The sequence below is a fragment of the Microtus ochrogaster genome, linkage group LG4 (assembly GCF_000317375.1).
Source record: "Microtus ochrogaster isolate Prairie Vole_2 linkage group LG4, MicOch1.0, whole genome shotgun sequence".
NCBI classification, from domain to species: Eukaryota; Metazoa; Chordata; class Mammalia; order Rodentia; family Cricetidae; genus Microtus; species Microtus ochrogaster.
This window is the reverse complement of record NC_022030.1, coordinates 7,021,164-7,043,008: the sequence shown is the minus strand read 5'-3', so window position 1 is coordinate 7,043,008 and position 21,845 is coordinate 7,021,164. Positions and strand designations below refer to the sequence as shown.

Sequence of the window (21,845 nt, the reverse complement as noted above, 5' to 3'; positions counted from 1 at the left end):
GATAGATAGATAGATAGATAGATAGATAGATAGATAGATAGATAGATAGATAGATGCATACCAGACAGAGGTAGAGTGGAATATACTCCCTGGGACTCATTTTCCAGTGGCTAGCTTCTTCCATCTAGTCCCTACCTCCTCAAGCATCAGTTCTCAACACTTACCCCTCTTGTGGGGAGGAGCTGTCAAATGACCCTTTCACAGGGGTTACATACCAGATATCAGTCATTTGCATTACAATTCAGAACAGCAGCAAAATTACTGCTACAGAGAGTAGCAACAAAAATAATTGTATGGTTGGGGTCATCACAACATAAGGATTTGTATTAAAGGGTCACAACATTAGGAAGGTTGAGAACCCCTGTCCTGCAGGTTTCACAGCCTCCTAAAATAGTACCACTCCCAAGGACCAAGTGTCCACATGAGCTGGTGGGGGCATTTCACACTCATTTAAAATGTAAACAAGTCTATTTGTTTGTTAACTCGATAGCCCAGTTTGGCTGGGAACTTGCTATGTATCCCAGTCTGGTCTAAAATGTGCAACCAGCCTCCTTAACCAACCTCCTGTGAGTCTGGCTTGCAAGTGTTTTGTACCAACAAGATGATGAGGTATTAAAGGACACGTGTGCGCACACACACACACACACTCACAGACACACACACACACACACCCTGCTCAACACTGTCGAATACAGTTTCCTGATCTATCTTTTTTTTTCTCTTCTGCTGTTCTGAAATATGCAAAAAACCTCTTAAATACTGCTCAGTCCTGAAGCTCTTTGTGGCTACCCGTGGCCCCATGTCGATTTAGCATCTGGATGCTGGCCACTTGGCTAGGCTCTGTCTCTGCTCTCACCTTGCTGGATCTGGCTGCTCTCCTGAGCCAGATGGGACTCTCCAGAAAGACTCCACAAATGCCTTCCATTTCCTGTTTCCATGACAACGCTCAGACCCTCTTTCCTAACATGCAGTCCTATTTTCTGTTTTCTAAATCATGCCTCCCTCGCCACCAGTGAAGCTAGTGTACCACAGTCTTGCCCAGAATCTCTCCCCAGTGTCTCTAGTTATTGTGATGCCTAGAGACAATAGAAATGGACGTGGCTACCTTTTAATGTGAGCTCTGGTGGGGAAGCTGCGCCTCTAAATTATCTCCAGGAGCTCACTCCTGGCAACCTAGAAGACGGGGATATTGTCTGTGTGGTGTAGTTATCCCATACGTGTCTCATTGAAAAGCATCTAAATTACACTTACTTTTGTTGTTGTCCTTATTGTCAGTGTGTGAGGCTACCGTTGGCCTAAATACCCTTTATTATTTCCAGCGACCCTACATGATGTGTTCTGTCCGTTCCCTCATGTGAGAGAGACAGTACGTAGGGAAATCAAACACTTTAATACTTCTCTCAAGGAGCTCCTTCCTAACTAGGTTATTCTCTGCATACGCTTTCCCCAGAAGTAAGTTTTAGGTTATCCTATTTGTGTATGTGTACATGCTATTTGTAACATGTTATTGTTATTAAATTGAGGATGACACTTTTGTGTTCTCTTATCTCCCTTAGAGAGATAAGAGATTGTCAACTTCTCATATGCAGAAGCTTAAATATATAATTTCTGACTGCAAATATCAATGCCTTTCCAATGTTTTTCTGACATTTCTCATCAATAATATAAATGGTAGTACAAATTTACCTGCATACAATAGTTCAGTAAGAGCCACTGTTTTTTTTGCTATACATTTGATAAGGTATTTTTTTCTTCTCTTATTTTTCAGGAAATCATTTGCCAGAAGAATACTGTGAGTATTTTGCCTAATTTTCTAAAAATGTGTAAGTCTTTTCTTTCCCGTGAATTTATCTGTTATTTTTTTAAATCCTCACAGCTGATCAATTTTATTTCTTATAGTTCTTTCTAGAACTTTTCATATATTGGTACAAGCACAATTGTGTTCTCTAGCCCATCATAGTGAAATATTTTAACAATGGGAAACTGCACTAATACCTGCTCCTTGTATATAAATTATGTTTCAGGAAAGACTTTCAGAGTACATTCAGTGTATTGCAATTACAGTTGGTAGTAACAGGCATATAACAAAACAACAATATATGTGTGTATAGTATTTATATATCAATACACATGGATATATACATATAGGCATATGTATGTATGTATGTAATATATGATCTATCAATATATACGACACATATTGTTTGTTGTAGCGGTGTAAATGAAGGCAGACAAAAATTATAATAATATATTCAGCTTTAATTGGCTAAAGACTTACAGAACCCGTGGTTCCAGCGGAGAACAGGAAAGCAGAAGTTTCGGGGGAGAGCATACCAGCAATATTTATTAGTAAAAAAAATCCTCAGGCGACCCCGCCTTACAAGCAAGGTGATTGACTGGGGCTACCCCTACAGTTTGTTTTTTTCTATTGGTCTGTCACATATCTTCTATATTGAGACAGTCAGATTCTTAGGTTAGCTATTTTTTCCCCTAGTGCTGGGAACTGAACACTGTACGTGGACATGTACTTAGTAGGCAAACGTTCTACCACGGAGCTAATTCTTCAGCCACTGTCCTTAAGCAGTGGACTCTTCCTTGAGCTCTCACCACAGGATGCTGCCCCTTCACACAGAATTAAATTAACACGAAAAGACATGGAATATTTAAACTTTAAAATTTAAAAAGACTACATGAAAAATGTACTATTCCACAGCAGAAATGGGGATGAATGGCCTTGTGGGCTGATAGGTGTGTGTTTCATCTTAGGGAGTAAGGAAGTGTTTAAGAACTCTAAAACAGATACACATCTACAATTTAGAATGAAAATAATATATGATTTAACACTGCCAATGATTCCACATGAGATGGGATTAGCATTGCAATTGGTAGTTTTTCTTTGGGTCAGAAAATTGAAATCATCTGGTTAAGATTTCACCTCGAGGAAGACTCATTGCAGCGTGGATAATGTTGCCACTATAAAATCTTATCCTTCACATCTCACCAGGAAATGAGCATTTACCACTCCATGCTTCAACACAATGCAACACATTTTTCCTCGGTAGGTATCAGTTCAGTGTGAACTGTACGCCAGGCCCTGGGCTCACTGCCTACCTAGGAGACTCACACCAGTGGCTGAAAATGAAAACAGTCAGAGGCAGGCGGATCGCTGTGAGTTCGAGGCCAGCCTGGTCTACAGAGTTCCAGTACATCCAGGGCTACACAGAAACCCTAATTTAGAGAGGAAGGGAGGGAGAACACGTGCTGAGTCATATTTGTAAGTGTTGTATGTGATGGAAAACGTGGAAATGCCAGAGTTTAGTTGTGTAAGAAGACAAGTAAACAAACATTTTAGAAAATTAGGGCAACATGACATGCTGCAGAGATGGTGGCCATTATTATATCAAGGTCCACCGAAGAGTCAGCATTCCCTGAGCTTGAAGGGCGGGAAGGATAAGAGGAGTGTATACCTTGTGAGCAAGCTGCCCGTTGATTTAGGTTCTGCTGTGATCCAGGGACAAGGGTGCCCTTTAAAGGACTTGACTTGTGCACACCTCCTTCAGCATGTTTGAATGCTGTGATGTTTCCTTCCAGATGTGTGGCTCCCTTTCCACACACACTTAAGTTCTTTCATCTAGAACTTAAAGGTTGAAAAGCAACATCAACACTGCTGATTTTTAAAACAACAAAGATATAATTTGTTAGAGTGAGACTAGGTTTGGGTGGCTTTTCTATGCTTTGGGTAAGAGGAATGACAGGTCTTAGATTTTGAGCCTCAGTTTTTTACACACACACACACACACACACACACACACACACACACACACACACACACCACGTGGAAAAATGCATCATGTTGCATCCTTGTTCCTCTTTCCTACTTTGGCAGTGACTTGAGTCAGAGGGTTAAGTTGGGTGGCTGTGCTCTGAGATCCTGGTAACATCATAGAAGGACAGTTTAGCCTTTCTGGTTGGTCTCCCCATCACTTGATTTAAATCAAGGACAACTTGATTTAAAACTCAGATCTCCACCTCTGGAAGTCCTTCTCCTACTCTGACCGACAGACTCATTGCTGCCTCCCTGCTCCCATCCCGGTGTTTCAGAGCATAACAGGCTTCATAAATAACCAAATCTGGCCTTACAGGCAGTTGGCACTTCTCATGCCTGCAGTGATCTGTCACATAGTTCATTAAAGTCCCTGTGAAGGTGCTGTTGAGTGGGAGAGCACCCTGTGAAGGTCACATGAGGAGGGTCCCCCCGTCCCTGGCAACAGCCACATGCCTTACACTGAAAGCGTTTGGGCTAACAAATCTTTACCAACACTAGGAGCTGGAGCTAAGACTATGTGGTACCTCACCTGTGACCTCTTTTCCTCGAGTCACAGTCACGCGGGCACCAAGGTGGTGGTGGCAGTGGGGCTAATGCTTGTCTTATTCCATGCAAGTACTTAGTTAATGTTTGCCAGTTAGGGCAGGATGGAAGAAAACACACACTCTCCATGTACTCTTGAGGCTGGGGCTCCTAGGTCCTCTAGGAGTGACAGAGTTTGTCATATGTCCAGCCTACTGCTCAACACTTTGCATGCGCTTTTCTTCATGGGTTTTCTCTTAGAAGTCTCTGACATTTCATCCAGCTATATCAAATAATACTGCAGTCCGTGTTTAAATTCCCATCATGCACCCCTGTCCCCTGGTGGAAAATTTTGCCTTCATTCCCAGTCTCTGGATCTAGGAAATCCATACTCTTTAAAAGTGAGCATCCCAGCCCAGCCCAGCCCACTACAAGCCTCAATCTCTTGGAGGTCTTCCCATAGTTGAGCTGGAGATAGGGTTCTATATGGGATTTGTTGCTGGAAGTTCCTCAGAGAGCTGTGTGCTCATCAGTGAGTCTGGATCTGCAGACTGAAGTCTTACTTTCTTTTTTTTTTAAAAGATTTATTTATTATGTACACAGTGTTCAGCCTCCATGCCTGCAGAAGAGGGCACCATATATCATTACAGATGGTTGTCAGCCACCGTGTGGTTGCTGGGAATTGAACTCAGGACCTCCTGTACTGGGGAGGTCAGGAGTGCTCTTAACCTCTGAGCCATCTCTCCAGTCCTGAAGTCTTACTTTCTTTTGATGTGACCATTCTTTGCAGGAAGTCACATTTGGGTTAGCTCTGGCTCCTCCTCCTCCTTCCTGTATAAGGTGACTGCTCCCCTGACCCAGCTGATTCTTCATGTAGGTGCGGAGCACATGCTACACTTTCTCCATTGCCGCTGCTCCGATCTGGTTCTGCTGCCCAGCCTTCTGCCTCCTTCCCTTAAGTCTGGTCTCTTTTCAGTCCATCCTGTTGTCTACCCAGAATGCCAGAGTGCACAGACACTGTGACTATCTTCCCTGCCCTGGATTCTCTGTAGATTCCCTCACTGCTCAGAATACATAGTTGAAAATCTTTCGCTTAGCCCTGGCCCTTCCTCAGGCCCTAGCTGCAGTGAGATTTGCTCACCTGGGATTGTACAGTCCAGTTAGTTCCCTTTGTCGTATTCCTAACAGTGTTTTCCTTGGCATGGATGTCCCCGCACTTTGCATAATCTGGAAACTGCTAGGTCAGCCCACCCAGGTCTCAGGGACTAAGGGGGAAAGGCACAGGCTGAAGCTAGCAAGGGGGAGGTGTAGTGAGCTGTGGGCAGGCCTGTTTTTTATCCTGCCCAGCTCCCGCATGGTTAGCTTTACACCCGAAATAACAACACACAAACTGTATTCATATAAACACTGCCTGGCCCATTATATCTAACCTCTTCTTGGCTAACTCTCATATCTTGCTTAACCCATTTCTAATAATCTGTGTAGCACCACGAGGTGGTGTCTTACCGGGAAAGATTAAGCATGTCTGACCTGGCGGCTGGCTCCATTGTGTCTGACCTGGAAAGGAGAGACATGGCATCTGTTCTCACTTCCCTTCTTCCCAGCATTCTATTCTGTCTACTCCACCCACCTATGTTCTGACCCATCAGGCCAAACAGTTTCTTTATTAATTAGCCAATGAAAGCAACAGATAGACATATGACCTTCCCACATCAGGGAGAATGTGCAGGGGTCAGGCTCCTGGGGACAACAGTATAAGCATCACCTCACAGGCCCTGTGGTGGACTTCCTGGAGCTGTAGGGACCCACGTGATGTAGTGTTAAAGACTGGCTGGGAACCGGGTAGAGAGAGGCTGGCGGGTGAACAGTGTGGAGGGGAGAGTAGGCCAGGGGAGCCAGTGACAAACAATTGCAGACTCAGCCCGGTATAAGGAGCGTGGACCTCAGTGTTAGCAGAGAAGAGGGGACAGTCAAATCTGAGGTTTACTGTAGAGGAGGGTCTAGCTAAGGCTGTGACAGTCTCAGATTTCAGTGAGTGGGAGACAGTGCAGTGTGGACCTGGAGGACAGCAGCTGTATCCTGGCCTTGCTCTCTGCACCGCCTTCCCAGGGAAGCCCGTTCACCATAACTCTCAGGATTTTGCTCTCCTGATGTTGTGTCTGACTGAATTCCCATTCCCTGAAGGATGGAAGTTGTGCTTAAATTATTCTTGCTTTAACATGTGTCCTTGTAGCTATGTGCAACAGTGTATACTTTTGTTTTTGGTTTTCCAAGACAGGGTTTCTCTGTAGCTTTGGGAACCTGTCCTGAAACTAGCTCTGTAGACCAGGCTGGTCTCAAACTCACAGAGATCCGCCTGCCTCCGCCTCCCAAGTGCTGGGATTAAAGGCGTGCACCACCACCACCCAGCAAGTAATACATATTTAATGGTTGATAAAGGATACTTTATCATGTGTAAGTCCTAATTATACTGAAGTAAGCAATTAAGGAAACTGGAAAAATTCTATTTTCATGGGTCATAAATAAGAAACGAATCTTTTCTGCTTCCCGTTGCACTCAGAATTATTATTTAAAATAGAAATTTTAGTCACTGAAATGTGACCTGGCACTTTTTCGTCAATGTGCTGTCCATAGACAAGGTCTATTGCCTGGTGTCCCTGTCTCCACAGATGTGCACTGGGAACTATACCTTCGTCCCTTACATGGTGACACCACATAACAAGGTCTACTGCTGTGACAGCAGCCTCATGAAGGGCCTGACGGAGCTCATGCAGCCCAACTTGGAGCTCTTGCTGGGGCCCATCTGCCTGCCTCTCGTGGATCGTTTTGTTCAGCTTCTGAAGGTGGCACAGGCCAGTTCCAGGTAACACTGTGCTCATGCTGGGTGATGACCGTGCAGCGTTAGTCTGCCTCGTTTCCCTGTGTATCTTGTCACGTGTTCCTAGTTAACAGCCAGGAAACCATGCGCAGTAGCCTCTTGGTGGAAAAAAAGAATGGGTGTGGTTTTAGTTCCTAAGTTAAATGTCATTTACTTGGTTCATAAACAAGTTGGCTCCCAATCTATAAATTGTTTTATAGTAAAGACAAACTGATTGATGGATGGATAGATAGATAGATAGATAGATAGATAGATAGATAGATAGATAGATAGATAGACGATAGATAGGTAGATAGATAGACAGACAGGCAGGCAGGCAGATGAGAGTAGAGAGAGATAATCTGTTATGGTTGCATCAGAACAAATGTCCAGGGACTTTTAATTTAAGGGTCAGAACTCTGTAAAAATTGCTGAGAACATAGTTTAGTTAGGAATAATCTTCTGGCCAGTGATTTAGCTCAGCAGGTACTCGCTGCCAATCCCGACAACCTGAGTTCAGTTCCCAGAGCTCAGATGGTGGGAGAGGGTGACTCTAACCACCACACCCATGACATGGCAAACACAGATGCACACCTATGGGTAATAAGTAGAAAATGGAAAATAATTTTTTGAGACAATATACCTCTGGCTGGCCTAGACCTTTCTATGCAGTCTCAAACTCATGTGCCACCATGCCTAGCAAATATATATATATATATATATATATATATATATATATTAAAAAGAAGAATCAGCTGTTTCTGTTAGTGGATAATGATACTGAGCCAGAAAGGCAAACTTATATTCAAATCATAGGCATATCTAATTTATTTGGGATAATTTCCATTCAAAATAACAAGATGAAAAATAAGGTTTGGACAGTTTTTGAAATATGGCAGAAATTGAGAAGAATACATGGCCTCCCATCTCCCAAATGTCTTAATAATGCCAAATATGTTAGGTGTTCCTTTGGTACATATTAATGAGCTAAAAATACTTATGGACAAATATTGTATTTTTCCTTATAAAAAAAATACTGTTTCTCACTGAATTGTTTGCTAGAGTTAACTCTTTGAAATGTGTGGTTTTCCACCAGCCAATACTTCCGGGAATCTATACTCAATGATATCAGGAAAGCTCGGAACCTATTCACTGGTAAAGAATTGGCGGCAGAATTGGCAAGGATTCGGCAGCGAGTGGACAATATTGAAGTTTTGACGGCAGACATAGTCATCAACCTGTTGCTTTCCTACCGAGATATCCAGGTGAGAAGATGCTCGAAGTGTCTCTTGGGTAGCGTGCTGGGGGAGGAAGGGATGCTGGTGTTGGATTTCAGCCAGCTAATAGGTAATTCACGTCGTTGCTGCGTGGAGCCGATTGGTAAGTTTCCACCGTGTGATTTCATGATGCATGGAAGAGACTCACACATGGGAACTACCGGGGCCTATGACATACTCATTTACTCCTCAGAATTGTTCACATATCCAGCTCATGGAGGCTTAGTTCTCCGCTGTGAGCCTCGGGCACACCTGTCAGTCAGCCAATGAGAGCTTTGTTCTGGCAAACAGCAGACATTCTTACCGCTTTCGGAATGTATCTTTTACTGCCTGAAATTATGCCACTGAAAATTGACAGTTCCAGGAACAAGAAAGATGCAACTGATTCGCTGTATAACACGACAGATCCTGTAACATGGCACACCGACACACTGTATCATCTCTATTGCTACCTCCTAGATTTCTTTAAGATCTGGAAAGTAGGGTAAAACTCTCAGAGAAGAATGTGCTGTACTCCAGGTTTCTCATTCCCATATCTCGCCTCTCGAACCCATGTGAAACTTCATCCAAGAGAGAGGCTCAGTACTTGGAGAACTGTGGCAACCCGGAGCCTGTGGCAGGAGGAACTCCCTCACAGGAGATGAAATCATTTTGCTACTTTCAGCAGAAGTTCGGTCAGTTGCTCCCTGGCCCTTAAAGTGGACGCCTGCAGACCCAGAGTCTGGCTGTGTGAAAAGAGCAGTCATGTTTCTGCGGTTTGTTTGTTTGTTTCTTTGGGTTTTGTCAGAGATCGTAACTGTATTTTTTCATGCTTACATCTGTATAATAGGAACTTCTTAGGAGAAACACCACAGTTGCTTCTTGGGTTTTCAAAGGTCTCAGCAGATTCTAACTTTGCGTTTAATCCCCTTTCTCAGCTTCAGATGCCTGGCTGTCAGAGGCATTTGGAAGTTTCTCCTCATGGCTTAATGCTGTGCTGTTCTTTTGTTGAAAGGACTACGACTCTATTGTGAAGCTGGTAGAGACACTAGAGAAATTACCGACCTTCGATCTGGCCTCTCATCACCATGTCAAGTTTCATTACGCATTTGCCCTGAACAGGTGAGATACTCCCTCCTGGGGTGGACTGACGAGATGCCCGTACTCTTTACGGGGTCCTACAACCTCCCAGCAGCTTCCAGCTAGAACGTTGTACTGTGTCTACCTTAGCCACGTGCCATACTAAAGGTATACCTTCTGATTTCTGTTTGTGTTTTGGGGCCAGAGTTTCATTGTATCTCTCAGACTAATCTTGAACTTTTGGTCCTCCTGCTTTGGTTTTTTAAGTGTTGATATTACCAGCCTATAAGACCATGCCTGTTCCGAATCTCTGTGTGTGTGTATGTGTGTGTGTGTGTCTTTTTTCTCTCTCTGTGTTACTAGATTTTAATTTGTTATCATTTTTTTCTCGGACAAAGTTCGTGTTTGGTATTTATAGTCTTAAAACATCGATATCTTACTGATATGACACTACTTTTAAGCAAATATACTTATCCTTGGGTATTTGTTGGGAATTGGTTCTAAAACCTTTTAAAGAAACCCAAATCCAAGGATGTTCAAGTCCTTATATAATGGAGTGGTATTTCATGTAACAAAGAGAAAAATTCTATGACTTCCCTTAGAATTTTACTTCTATGTGTTTTTTTGTTTCTCTTTCTAAAATCCAATAGAATGAAAAGCTTATTTGTATAAAGCAGTGTTCTGAGATCAATGTGTTTTATACAGACGGTAAAGAGGGATTTTGTGAACAAAGGATTTGAAACAGTGTTGAGATTCTGAGAATACATATGATGACTTTTTTTGATATGTATGATAATTTAATTTGAGATGTATCTTATATGCCATATAACTTATTCATTTAAAATGTCATATATCTTTGATTTTAGTATATTTATTGAGTTATAGATCATTCCTACAAATTATAGAATTTTTTCACCCTACAAGGAAACCTATCCATTAACAGATACCCTCTCTCCACACCCCAGATCCTCTTGCCCATGGTAACCACTAATTCCCCCTTCTATCTCAATAATAGCTCTTTTAAATCTTTCACATGAGTGGAATCATATTATATTGTTGATGGCCTTTTGCAACTTATTGTTTTTATTAGCATAATATTTTCATCGTTGAAGAAATGTAAAGTATGATTTTGAGAATTATATACACCTATTACTTAAAAACAAACTCCATGAACCTCAAGGCCAGTCTCTGTAACTCAGTGAGTTCCTGTGTCAAAATAAAAATAATATAAAAAAAGACTTGGGACATAGCTCAGTGGTAGAGTGTGTGTCTAGCATGCCTGAGGCCTCATGTTCAAGTCCAGTACCACACGAACTACATAAAGCAGCTTCCTTAGAGGCTTGGCCACGTGCAGGAATCAATCAGCCATTGGATGGATTTGAATTTGGGTATCATCTGTGAATTAATTTGCTCACTGTTTTGGAACAAAAGCCTTTGAAAACTAATGTCAAGAGTTTCTCTTTGAAGTAGTTGGTCACAGGGGTCACACTTAATACTCCACCAACTCAAACCTGCTTCTAGGTGACAGTGAGATTAGGATTCTGGATGGGTAAGTACAAGTCTATCATGTTGATCAGAAAAGCAACTGCCAAGAGATCCTTGATAGACCCAGTAGATATGCATTAGGATAGGAAAGATGAAGGCAAGGTCCATAGAGGAATCTCAGAATCTCAGTGTTTTTTCTGCCAGACTTTACTGATGTGAATCAATACATAAAATAGAATTTTTAAAAGGCAATTGGTCTGTAATTGCTTTTGTGATCTCTGTGGAAACCGTGTTCTCTACTTTAGGAGAAATCTCCCGGGAGACAGAGCCAAAGCTCTTGACATCATGATCCCCATGGTACAGAGGGAAGGGCAAGTTGCTTCAGATATGTATTGCCTTGTTGGCCGAATCTACAAAGACATGTTTTTGGATTCCAACTTCACTGACACTGAAAGCAGGGACCATGGAGCATCCTGGTAAGACTGGAGGAGGGGAACAGTCTGCTCACTCCCAGAGTCCATGGTGCTCACAACTGTGTGCAGGTGATGGGGCAAAAGCATTTCCTTCTGTCCTTAAAGGGATTTGAACTTTGGTGCATAATTTTTATAAAATCGATTTAACATGGAAGGGTAAGTTTGCATAACAGAAGACTCTCCCATATCAAAATGTCATTTGATTTGAAGCGTATGCTATGAAAAGCAAAATACCATTTCGTGAGAAGAATATAGAAAAGCATCCAGAGACTTGAAGGAGTAGAGAAGGCATACAAGTATGTGCATAAGCAAACTTAATATTTTAAGGATTTTAATTGTTCCAGCAGGGTTTATTGATGGAGGAAGGTCATTGGTTAAAAAAATAAAGAAACTGCTTGGCTGGCCCTCATAGTTTAGAACATAGGTGGGAGGAGTAAACAGAACAGAATGCTGGGAGGAAGAGGAAGTGAGGTAGACGCCTCAGTCAGAGGCCATGCTCCGCTCTCCCTGGCAGATGCACGCAATGAAGCAAGCCGCCAGGTCAGACATGCTGAATATTTCCCGGTAAGACCGGTACTACACAGTTTATTAGAAATGGGTTGATTGGGATATCAGAATTAGCCAGTAAGGGCTAGAGCTAATGGACCAAGCAGTGTTTAAATGAATACAATTTGTGTGTTGTTATTTCAGGTAAAGCTAGCCAGTGGCGGGAGCTGGGTGGCAGAATGCAACCCGCAGCTCCTTACTACAGTTTATTGTGTGATTTGATTTCTAAAGTTTATTTAAAAGAATAAAGGGCCAAGAAAATAGGCAAAGCAATTTTGGAGAACAGATGGCGGGATTTGCTATATCAGACGATAAAGCTCACTATAAAACGAAAATAATGAGATTGTAGTGCAGCTGAAGTCTGGGTAGATGAGACGCTGGAACGGAATGGTTTATATCCACGAGACTATATTTATAACAGGGTATGGGAAGCTCATGAACCGGAGGAAGAAATGGCTTTTCAGTAGTGGTACTAGGAAATGTGTTGATCTCTCCAGGAAAGCAAATAAAGTTGCCTCTCTATTTTATTTTCTACATTACTTTATTTTATTTTTTTCTGGTGGTAGGGAGGGATCAAATCCAGGGCCTTACATATGCTAGGCAAATCTAAGCTACAACCCAGCCCAGGACCTCTTCCTTAAGCTCTGTGCATAAATTTAATTCTCAGTGAATCAAAATATCCAAACAAACACATACCAAAAAATGTGCTAAGGAAAATACTTTTAGCATAAAATCTGTAAATTATGCTTATAACTCTGTGTTAGGAATGAATTTCTTAAAGAAGGCTTCAAAATACTAAACAGACAAGCAAGGAAATCCCCAAACAGGAGCAGAGAGGGAAAGATTCTGGAGGACAGACTGTGTTAACGTGTGCCGCTGCTCCTTAGAGTCATGGCTTTGGGGAGGGACTGGGTGGCTTCTGTTCTGCTGATCTTCCTGCTGACGACCATTATAACTGTTGGGGAAAGTTAGAAAGCAGTGGAGCCAGACCAGAGAGCCAGAACCTCGAGAGCTTCCCCCAGTACCCTCTCTGGACTGCAGGGCATGGGACAGTTGGAACTCAAACAGAAAACCATAGTCTTAATGGCCTAAAGAGTTGATGTTTGGTGGCCAGAGTGCTGAGAAGTAACCCTTGGGTTCTGAACATGCCACAGAGCGAGGAGAATCAGAATTTGCATGTGAACTACTTGGCTGAACTCTGGATACCTGTGCACAGAGTGAAACTGAAAGAGCCTTAGAGTAACATGGTAGCTGGAAAGTTACAGAGCTGCACAGATGTGTCAGCAGCTGCTGGCTGCAGCAGGGACAGAGGTTTGAGTTTGAAGTCACTGGGTTGGAGAATCTCAAACTCTCGATTGAAACTCTAAAACGTCAAGCCTTAGGATGGAGGGAGTACAGTAATTTAGATTATCACAGAACTGTGCAAATAAAACTAAAACCAAGCCTCCGTATGCTAAGAAACATCAACAGTACTTTATTTGCCTCTCATTGCCTATGGTGATTTGTGTGAGAATAGCCCCCATAGGCTTGGTGTTTGAATGCTTAGTTACCAGGAGAGGAACTGTTTGAGAAGGATCAGGATTAGGAAGTGTGGCCTTGTCAGAATAGACGTGGTCATGTTGGAGGAAGTACATCACTGAGGATATGCTTTGAAGTTTCCAAAGGCTACACCAGGCTTTGCACGCGTGTTCTCTCTCTCTCTCTCTCTCTCTCTCTCTCTCTCTCTCTCTCTCTCTCTCTCTCTCTCTCTGTCCCTCCCTCCCTCTCTTCCTTCCTTCCTTTCTTTTTTCCCCTATCTTTCCCTGTTTCTGCCTGCTGTCTATGGATCAGTATAAAAAGCTCTCAGCTATTAGTCTAATACCATGGCTGTCTGCTTTCTGCCATGATGATCATGGACTAAATCTCTAAGATTATAAGCAAGCCCCCAGTTAAATGCTTTCTTTTATAAGACTTGCCTTGGTCATGGTGTTTCTTCACAGCAATAAAACAGCAACTAAGACAAAAGTTGGTACCAGGGACTAGGGTATTGCTGACCATATTGTTGTTGGAGGAATGTGAATTTGGGACTTGGGGCTAGAAAAATGGTTGAATGCTTTAAGGGGGAACGTAATGGGCCATCTTAGTAGGAGCATGGAAGACAGTAGTGCTGATGGTGATTTGTAGTATACAGGCCCGGCTTAAGAGGTTTCAGAGGAGATGCATATTAGCAGCTAACCTAGAGAGTACTCTAATGATATTTTGGCAAAGAATGTAACTGCTTTTTGCCCTTGTTCTAAAAGTATGCCTGAGTTTTTAGATTATTTAGATTATTATGTAGATTATTGTCGTTGGCAGAGGCGATCTCAAGACAGTCTAGTATTGACTGTCATGTAGGGGTTTTTTTTGTTTTTTGTTTTTGTTTTTTAATTTTCGAGACAGGGTTTCTCCGAAGCTTTTGTTCCTGTCCTGGAACTAGCTCTTGTAGACCAGGCTGACCTCTAACTCACAGAGATCTGCCTGCCTCTGCCTCCTGAGTGCTGGGATTAAAGGCGTGTGCCACCACCGCCCAGCCACTGTCATGTAGTTTTGATCACCCTTATATAGCTCCACAATGGAAAGGAACAAGTGAGGCAAAGAGAAATACAAAATGTACAGTTTGAGGAGAAAAAGAGCACCAGGAAATGTAATGTTGGAGCCAAGTCTTGTGTTCAAGGAAATGAACAGATGAAAAAGAAAAGCCTGATGCTAAATGGGAGTAAGGGAGTGATGACCTCAGGGCAAGACCCCATCCAATTAATTCTGCAACCCATGAAAGGAAAAGGTCTGAGGGATTTCCTGGGCTCAAACAAAGGCAGGCTTATATAAATGTGTTCAAGGAGTGGGGCAGGGTTCTCTAGCAAGCAGAATTTGGCATCTCTGGCCATGTTTTTTTGGCTTTAGAGTCAAGGAGGATGAAGGAATAAAAGGATTGTGAACATCCTCCACCCATTGAGGAAAGCCACTGAGGTCAGATGTGTGTCAGGGGAGTTCCTGCATGGTTGCCTGGAGAGGCTGTTGCAGGAAGCTGTGAAGGTAAAGCCTGGATTGTCTTGGAGATCCCAATGTATTGGGGATACCAGATCCCTGGGATACCTGCCAAGGAAAGCTGCTGACAGGACATGGAACCATCCCAAAAGAGGGAAATGTGTTGCAGTCAAAAAAGCTGGAAGGAGATGAGGAAGAGTCATCTAATATAGAATTTGGAATTTACCCTGCTGGGTTTCATCTTGCTTTGGTCCAGCATTTCGTCACTGTGTTCCATTCACTCTCTGTTGTCATGGTAATGTATATTCTGTGCCTTTGTGTGTTAGGTGATCTGCTCTTTGATTTTACAGCGGGTTACAGTTAAGAGACTGCCTTGATTCTCAGAAGAGACTTTGGTCTTTTGAACAGTGTTGATATTGAAAGACTGTGGGAACTTTTAAAGTTAAACTAAATGGATTTTGCATTATGATTTGGCTACAAGCCTATGGGGCCAGTGAGTCTATGTCCCCTTAGACTCATATACTTAAATGCTTAGTCACCAGGGATGGAAATGTTTGAGAAAGATTAGGATTGGGTGTGGCCTTGTTGGAGGAAGTCTATCACTGGGAGTGGGTTTTGAGGTTTTAAAAGCCCATGCTAGGCCCATTCGGCCCTGCCCCAAGCTGCCTTGCCTACTGTCTATGGATCAGTATGCAAAGGTCTCAATGATTGCTCCAGTACCATGCCTGTCTCCTCCCCTTCATGATGATCATGTACTAACCTGTAAGCAAGCCCCAATTAAATGCTTTCTTTTATAAGAGCTGCCTTGGTCACGATGTCTCTTCACAGCAAGAGAACAGTGACGAAGACATAACCAGACTCTTAAGAAAAAAAGAGAATCCAGACTCTGCAACATATTCACTGTATCTATTTCTCCATGAAAAGTTACTGGAGATGTGAGGAAGAAGAAAAGTATGATCCATGATCAACAGAAAAGCCAAGCATAGAAACACATCCATGGGGTTGATCATGGTAATGGATACATGCCCATAATCCCAATACTCAGGAAGCATAGACAGAAGGATCAGGAATTCAATGTAAGTCTTAGCTACACAGAGAGTTTGGGACCTGCCTAGGCTACATGAGACCCCATCTTAGATGGAGGGAGGGAGGGAAGGAGGAGGGAGGAAGAAGGGAAGAAGGAAGGAAGGAAACCAAGCTGTGGGCAAGATAGGCTTTGGAACTGTCAGAAGACAAAGACATAAAAACAATGATAAAATATTAAAGAATATAATTGAAAAGATTCTAGAGCTGAAAAATAGCATATTAGAAGTTAAATATCACAGGTTAGGACTCACAGCACATAGGTCAACTATAATATAAGAAAAGGTCAGTAGCCTTAAGAAGTTATTCAAAATCAGATTAGAGCAGAGGGAAGAAAAAGATTGAGATAGAAATTAATAGTCTTAATGACCTGTGAAGACAGCCTCGCTGCATCTTATACAACTTTGAATTTGAAGGTCAAGGAGGAAAATGACTTGAAGCATTATTGACTGATGGCTACTCCAGTTTGATCAAGTGAATACATCTTCACCCCAGAAGTTTAGACGGCCCAGCAAGACACTCACAGACTAAACAAAGGAAAGCTTCTATTGACACATCATAGTAAAGTGTTAAAAGTCAGAAATGCAAGAAAATGTCCTGAGTATAAACTAAGAGGGGCTACATTCTTTAAAGGAGAGGGCTAGTTCTCATCAAAGGAAGCCAGAAGATGGTGGAATGGCATTGGAAAGTGCTGGAAGAAAAGGAAGGTCAACAGAGGAAATGTGCCCACTGATGGTTCTCTCAAACATGAAGATGGAGATGCTGCTATTACCCAGAGAAGTTAGCAATTTGTCGACTCTAGACACAGCAGGTATATACACTTAGAGAATGTTGTGACTTAGAAAGTCTTTTTAAAACTTGAACAGAGATGAGATTGGTGTGTAGCTCAGTGGTAGAGTGCTTGAATGAGGCCGTGCAAGTGGAAATTTTTCAGGTGTTATTTATAGAAATTTTTAATGTCATGCAAATGTAGAGTCGGTATAGATACATGGATGGGTAACTCCCAGTAGAGAAGGAGGAGTTGAGTGAGATCTGGTAGTGATTCGTGTGCAATTTTAAGTATATTTAATATATTTCGTTTCACAACTGAATGGTGGCTATATCAAAGCACAGCTTATAATGTCCTTTTGCACTTCTTACTGTTCCTAAAATATTCACCAATTAATGTATATTTTTCTGGGTACAACTATATGGGTAAGTCTCTGCCTCTGTATGTTAAAGGAAGTCGACTCTTCAGGAGGTTCTAATTGATAGCCAATAACACATTGTTAATATGGGAAGCTGAGATAGTCACATTTAAAGTTCATGCCATCCCACTACCTTAGAGGGAGCCCTTAAACACAGCAATGGTTCGAAAGCCAAACATAAAACTAATGGGACAGTGGTTTCCTAGATCCTTCACAGGAAGCTGTGGTTTGAAATTTTGAGTTTGTACTCAAGTGATTCCTACAACGCAAAGAGTTTAGTTGTGTCCCTTGACCAATTTTTTTCCATCTCCTGTAACAAAGGAGTGACATTTATGCAGCATATTTATTATTGTGAGATTTATACATTAAAATATTTGTCACGGTAGGGGGATTAGAAGCTGCTGTTTGAGGAGTTTTGTGCCCAGAATGAATGCTTGACTATGGTAGCGATGGTGTGCCAATAACGATCCCACACACCTGGTTTTCATGGTCTCTGAATTCAAACGCATCAGTCACAGGGACAGTTGAAGCATTTCTTTCCTCTTTTGAAAACAGGAGTTTTGAACTACTGAGAGATAAGTCAAGGTTGTCTTAAGTTTACTTAAGGAAAGCAGAGATTTTTCTGTCTTCTTTTGGTTTGGTTTCAGTTTTGCCCGTTCCTTTTTCACAATTTTTGTTTAGCCCAAGATCAACTGTCTTTGTTATCAAGGTCTTGAGGGCCAGCCAAAAATGTCTTTGTTCTTATGATTTCATTCTAAGCTACCTCTGAGTTTTCTAGTAAGAATAGGAACAGCTGCTATTCAGCAGACTCAATAGGAGACCTTAGGAGTTGATCACGTGTCTTGTATTGATTTATTTAGTAATGGGAAAAATGTCACTTCACCAGGGAGCCTGCCCATAACTTACCTCGAGAGCTGTCATATTAGTTTATCTTCTTAGACACTCAGACTGGCCCCGTCTTAAATGGATTTATTTTTTAATGCTTGTACACTGTTTAGCTGTTGCATTTTCTTACTGTTTCAATCCATCTTGAAGGGCATGCCCTTTTCTCGCTAGCACGGACCCATGCCTCACTTTCGGTTAGAGCTGAGAATGAAAGCTACCTCACTGGGGTGCTGACATTAAAAGATGCTGCTGGGTTTACCGAGTACCTCTTCAGAAGTGTCCAGCATCACGCCTGCCCTGGGGCCTCCATCCCAACCTGATGTCTCCACTGACCTTCTTTCTTGAGTCATAATCATCTCTGTCTTTGCGTGTCCACTGCAGGTGTGGGGGGTAAAAAAAAAAAATGCAGTGTCATAGCAAGCAGTCAGTTCCTCAAGTCTTGAGTCATGGATTGAATCATTCCATGTTTGTTTGGAGAAACTGTGATCCATGCTCCATAGAAAGTTTAAGGACAATTGCTTCGACTCAACAGAAAAGGCCCCCAGGCAGTTGTTCAACAACTGTGATTCATAGTGCCCTTTCTTACAAGTCCTGTTTTAACTATTGTTAATAAATCCAGTGTTCCTGCCTCATGGTGGAAGGTGAAAGTTCCATCCTCGTCTGTGCATATCCCCTGATGCAAGTTGAGCTGTGCATGGCATCTTTTACTGCCCTGGGGACACTCCAGTGCACAGCTGATTTCTGAGGGTTTTAGTTGGGGATTCAGAATGTAAAAATACAAAATCAGAAAAAAAGGATATTTTTGTTTTATTAATTTTTCACAATATGATTTGTCATTATAATGGACTTCGGTTTTTGAATGTGATGCTACCCAAAGGATAAGGTTGGAATGAATCCATATATTCATTCCAATGGTGACTGAAACACTCAAGAAAAGATTGCTTAACATGTTTTTCATGGTCATTGGCTCAGTTATTTAGCTCATTGAAGCCCTGGAGGTTTGCTGGAATCATGCTACTACGTTCATGTCCTGGCATTCATGGGGAATTAGATGTAAGACACCTAAGGATCAAAATCCATGGGAACTCAAGTTCTTAGCTACTATGCTGTGGTAATTGTGTATAACCAATGCAAGCAGTCCTTCTGTCTACCCGATTTGTCTACACTACTTATGAGAAATAAGGACAGATTACCACACCAGAGAGGTACCAGGCCTCCTTTAAGACCTTATCTATAAAGAAAGAATTGAAATGGTCACACTTAGTTGTTCTGTGGCATAACCAGCCTAGAACACTGTCTGGTTTGTGTCTTTGAGCATACATTTGAGCTGTTTGGGATTTCATCTAATTCACGCTCACTAGATGACATAGCTATAGGACTGATAACTTTGGAAGAACTTGTATTACCATAGTTTTGTGTTTCTTATGTAACTATTGGGATTTATGCATCTGGCATTAATCTTTGCTTGATGTATATTTTTTATCAGCTATATTCTTTCCAGTGAAGTTGTTCTGCTCAAGTGGGACTGGGATGTGGCAGATTTGCGAGTGAAGTGCAGAAAATAACTTCTCACACCAGAAGCCCTGGGTGGCTGGCCTAAGCATTTTGCTATTTCTTGAGTAGGAACAACCACAGCTATCGTCTATAACCATAATGCAATTGTTGTACTCGCCAATTTATAATAGCGGCCTCTTTGACGTCAATAATTGTTGGAGGATCAAAACAATCAACCTTTTGTTTTCATTATCTCTTGGCAAAGGGGCAAAGAGACCGGAATATTTTGACAAAGGCACGCTATGAAAGTTACTTCTGCACTGATCTTGGGAATAGAAATTGACAGAATCTTTCTGGGATGCAGTTGGCATTGTGAATATAGAGCTCTGGAATTATTCATGTTCTTTGATGCAGTTATGTCATTTGGAACCTATCCTAAAGACACAGCAGATTTACTTACAGTGACATCCACTACAGTGAATTTGTGGTAACAAGAAATAAGAAACCTAAATGCTAACAAAAAGGAATTGTTTAAAATGAAGGATAGCATCTCAATAAGGTGAAATGCATTCATTCAAGGTTGTGGGGTTATTGTATGTGTGTGTGTGTGTTGTTTGTTTTGACAGTGGTGATACAAAATATACCTTAAAAGAAATTGACCACTCTAACCAGTTTTGAGAATACAGTTCACCAGCATTGAGCACATTCGTACTGTTGTGTGTCTTTTCAGCCCCACCTGTCTACAGACCTCTGTTGTAGGAAGGTTGCTTGTTTGTTCCCAGCTGCTCAGCTCCAAAATAACCACAAGGAAACCATATTATTTGTGATACTGTTTGGCCAATGGCTTAAGTGTATTTCTGGCTAACTCTTATATCCTAAACTAACCCATCTCTATTAATCTGTGTATCACCACGCCACGTGACTGTGGCTTACTGGCAAAGATTCAGCATGTCTGACCCTGGCGGCAGCTCCATGGCTTCTCCATGACTCCACCTTCTTTCTCCCAGCATTCTGTTTAGTTCCCCCCACCTCTGTTCTACCCTGCTATAGGTCCAAAGCAGTTTCTTTATGCGTTAACTAATAAAAGCAACACATAAACAGAAGGACCTCCCACACCAGACCTCTCTCCATCTTATAAATCTGAAATTCTGCACCCTTTAAATAGCTTCCTCTCCTCCCTAATCTGAGCCCCTGGGAATCACAATACTACTTCCTGTTTTTGTGAAGCTATTGGAGGTACCTCATATTTGCTTTGCGATTATGGTAACTGACTTAGCATAATATTTACAAAGTTTATGCATGTGATAGCCTGTGCCAGCATTCCTTCCCTTTTAAAGGCAGACTCCTACATATATATTTATATATATGCCACATTTTGTCCCTCCGTCTCCAAACATGTTGGCGCTTCTATCTTTTCACATTGTAAACAATGCTTCTATGAATATTAATATACAGATATCTCCCCAGAGATCTCAACTTCAGTTCTTTTGGATGTGCATACTCAGAAGAAAATTGTGGCTTTAGAAAAATGTTTCTGGTGACATTTATCATGACATATCAAATTACAAAGCAGATTATGAAACAGCATCGTTTTTCTCTTTTCAGGAAAAAAAAGATTTTGTATAAATGAATGGAAGAAGCATTGTTGGGGGCTTTTAAAATTCTTCCTCTGAAATTTCTGCTGTGAGGAACGAGTGTATAAGTAGTTGGAATTAGAGTGAGGGCCGTCCCCTGGTCGCAGGTCACGGTGGCAGGGGAGGCGACACTCATTTCCTACACAAGCTGTTTTGCTTTGCCTTTGAAAATTTCATGGGTGGTAATTTCAGAGGTCTCTCTAGAGGCAGGAAGGAGCGTGAGATTCTAATCTCATGACCCAGGTGGCACCAGCAGAATCACAGCTGTTAATTCACGGAGGAAGAGAGGGACAGCTAAATGGGACCTGAGTCCAGTTCCTCCTGGCTGGGATGCAGGCACTCTCCAGCTGGAAATGAGCAAGTTGAGAACACTTCTTGTACTCTGTGGGTACTTGCCCATCTCAACCAAGATGCCAGCCTGCATGGGACTCACTTTACAGTCAGGGCTTTACCAGTGGTGTTAATCAGAGGAAGGTTTTGCACAAATTCCATTACATTGAAAGCATGAATTAGA

The 21,845-nt window shown here is 42.0% G+C and overlaps 1 protein-coding gene across 1 annotated transcript in view; it reads left to right on the top strand.

The window, feature by feature from the left end:
- Map3k5 (mitogen-activated protein kinase kinase kinase 5) overlaps positions 1-21,845 on the top strand; it is a 206,024-nt gene that overhangs the window by 74,362 nt on the left and 109,817 nt on the right. Inside the window, exons 3-7 of the mRNA XM_005360963.3 lie at positions 1,769-1,792; positions 7,018-7,211; positions 8,302-8,470; positions 9,477-9,583; positions 11,332-11,502. Of these exons, the coding sequence (XP_005361020.1) occupies positions 1,769-1,792; positions 7,018-7,211; positions 8,302-8,470; positions 9,477-9,583; positions 11,332-11,502 (665 nt within the window). The remainder of the gene's footprint in view (positions 1-1,768; positions 1,793-7,017; positions 7,212-8,301; positions 8,471-9,476; positions 9,584-11,331; positions 11,503-21,845) is intronic.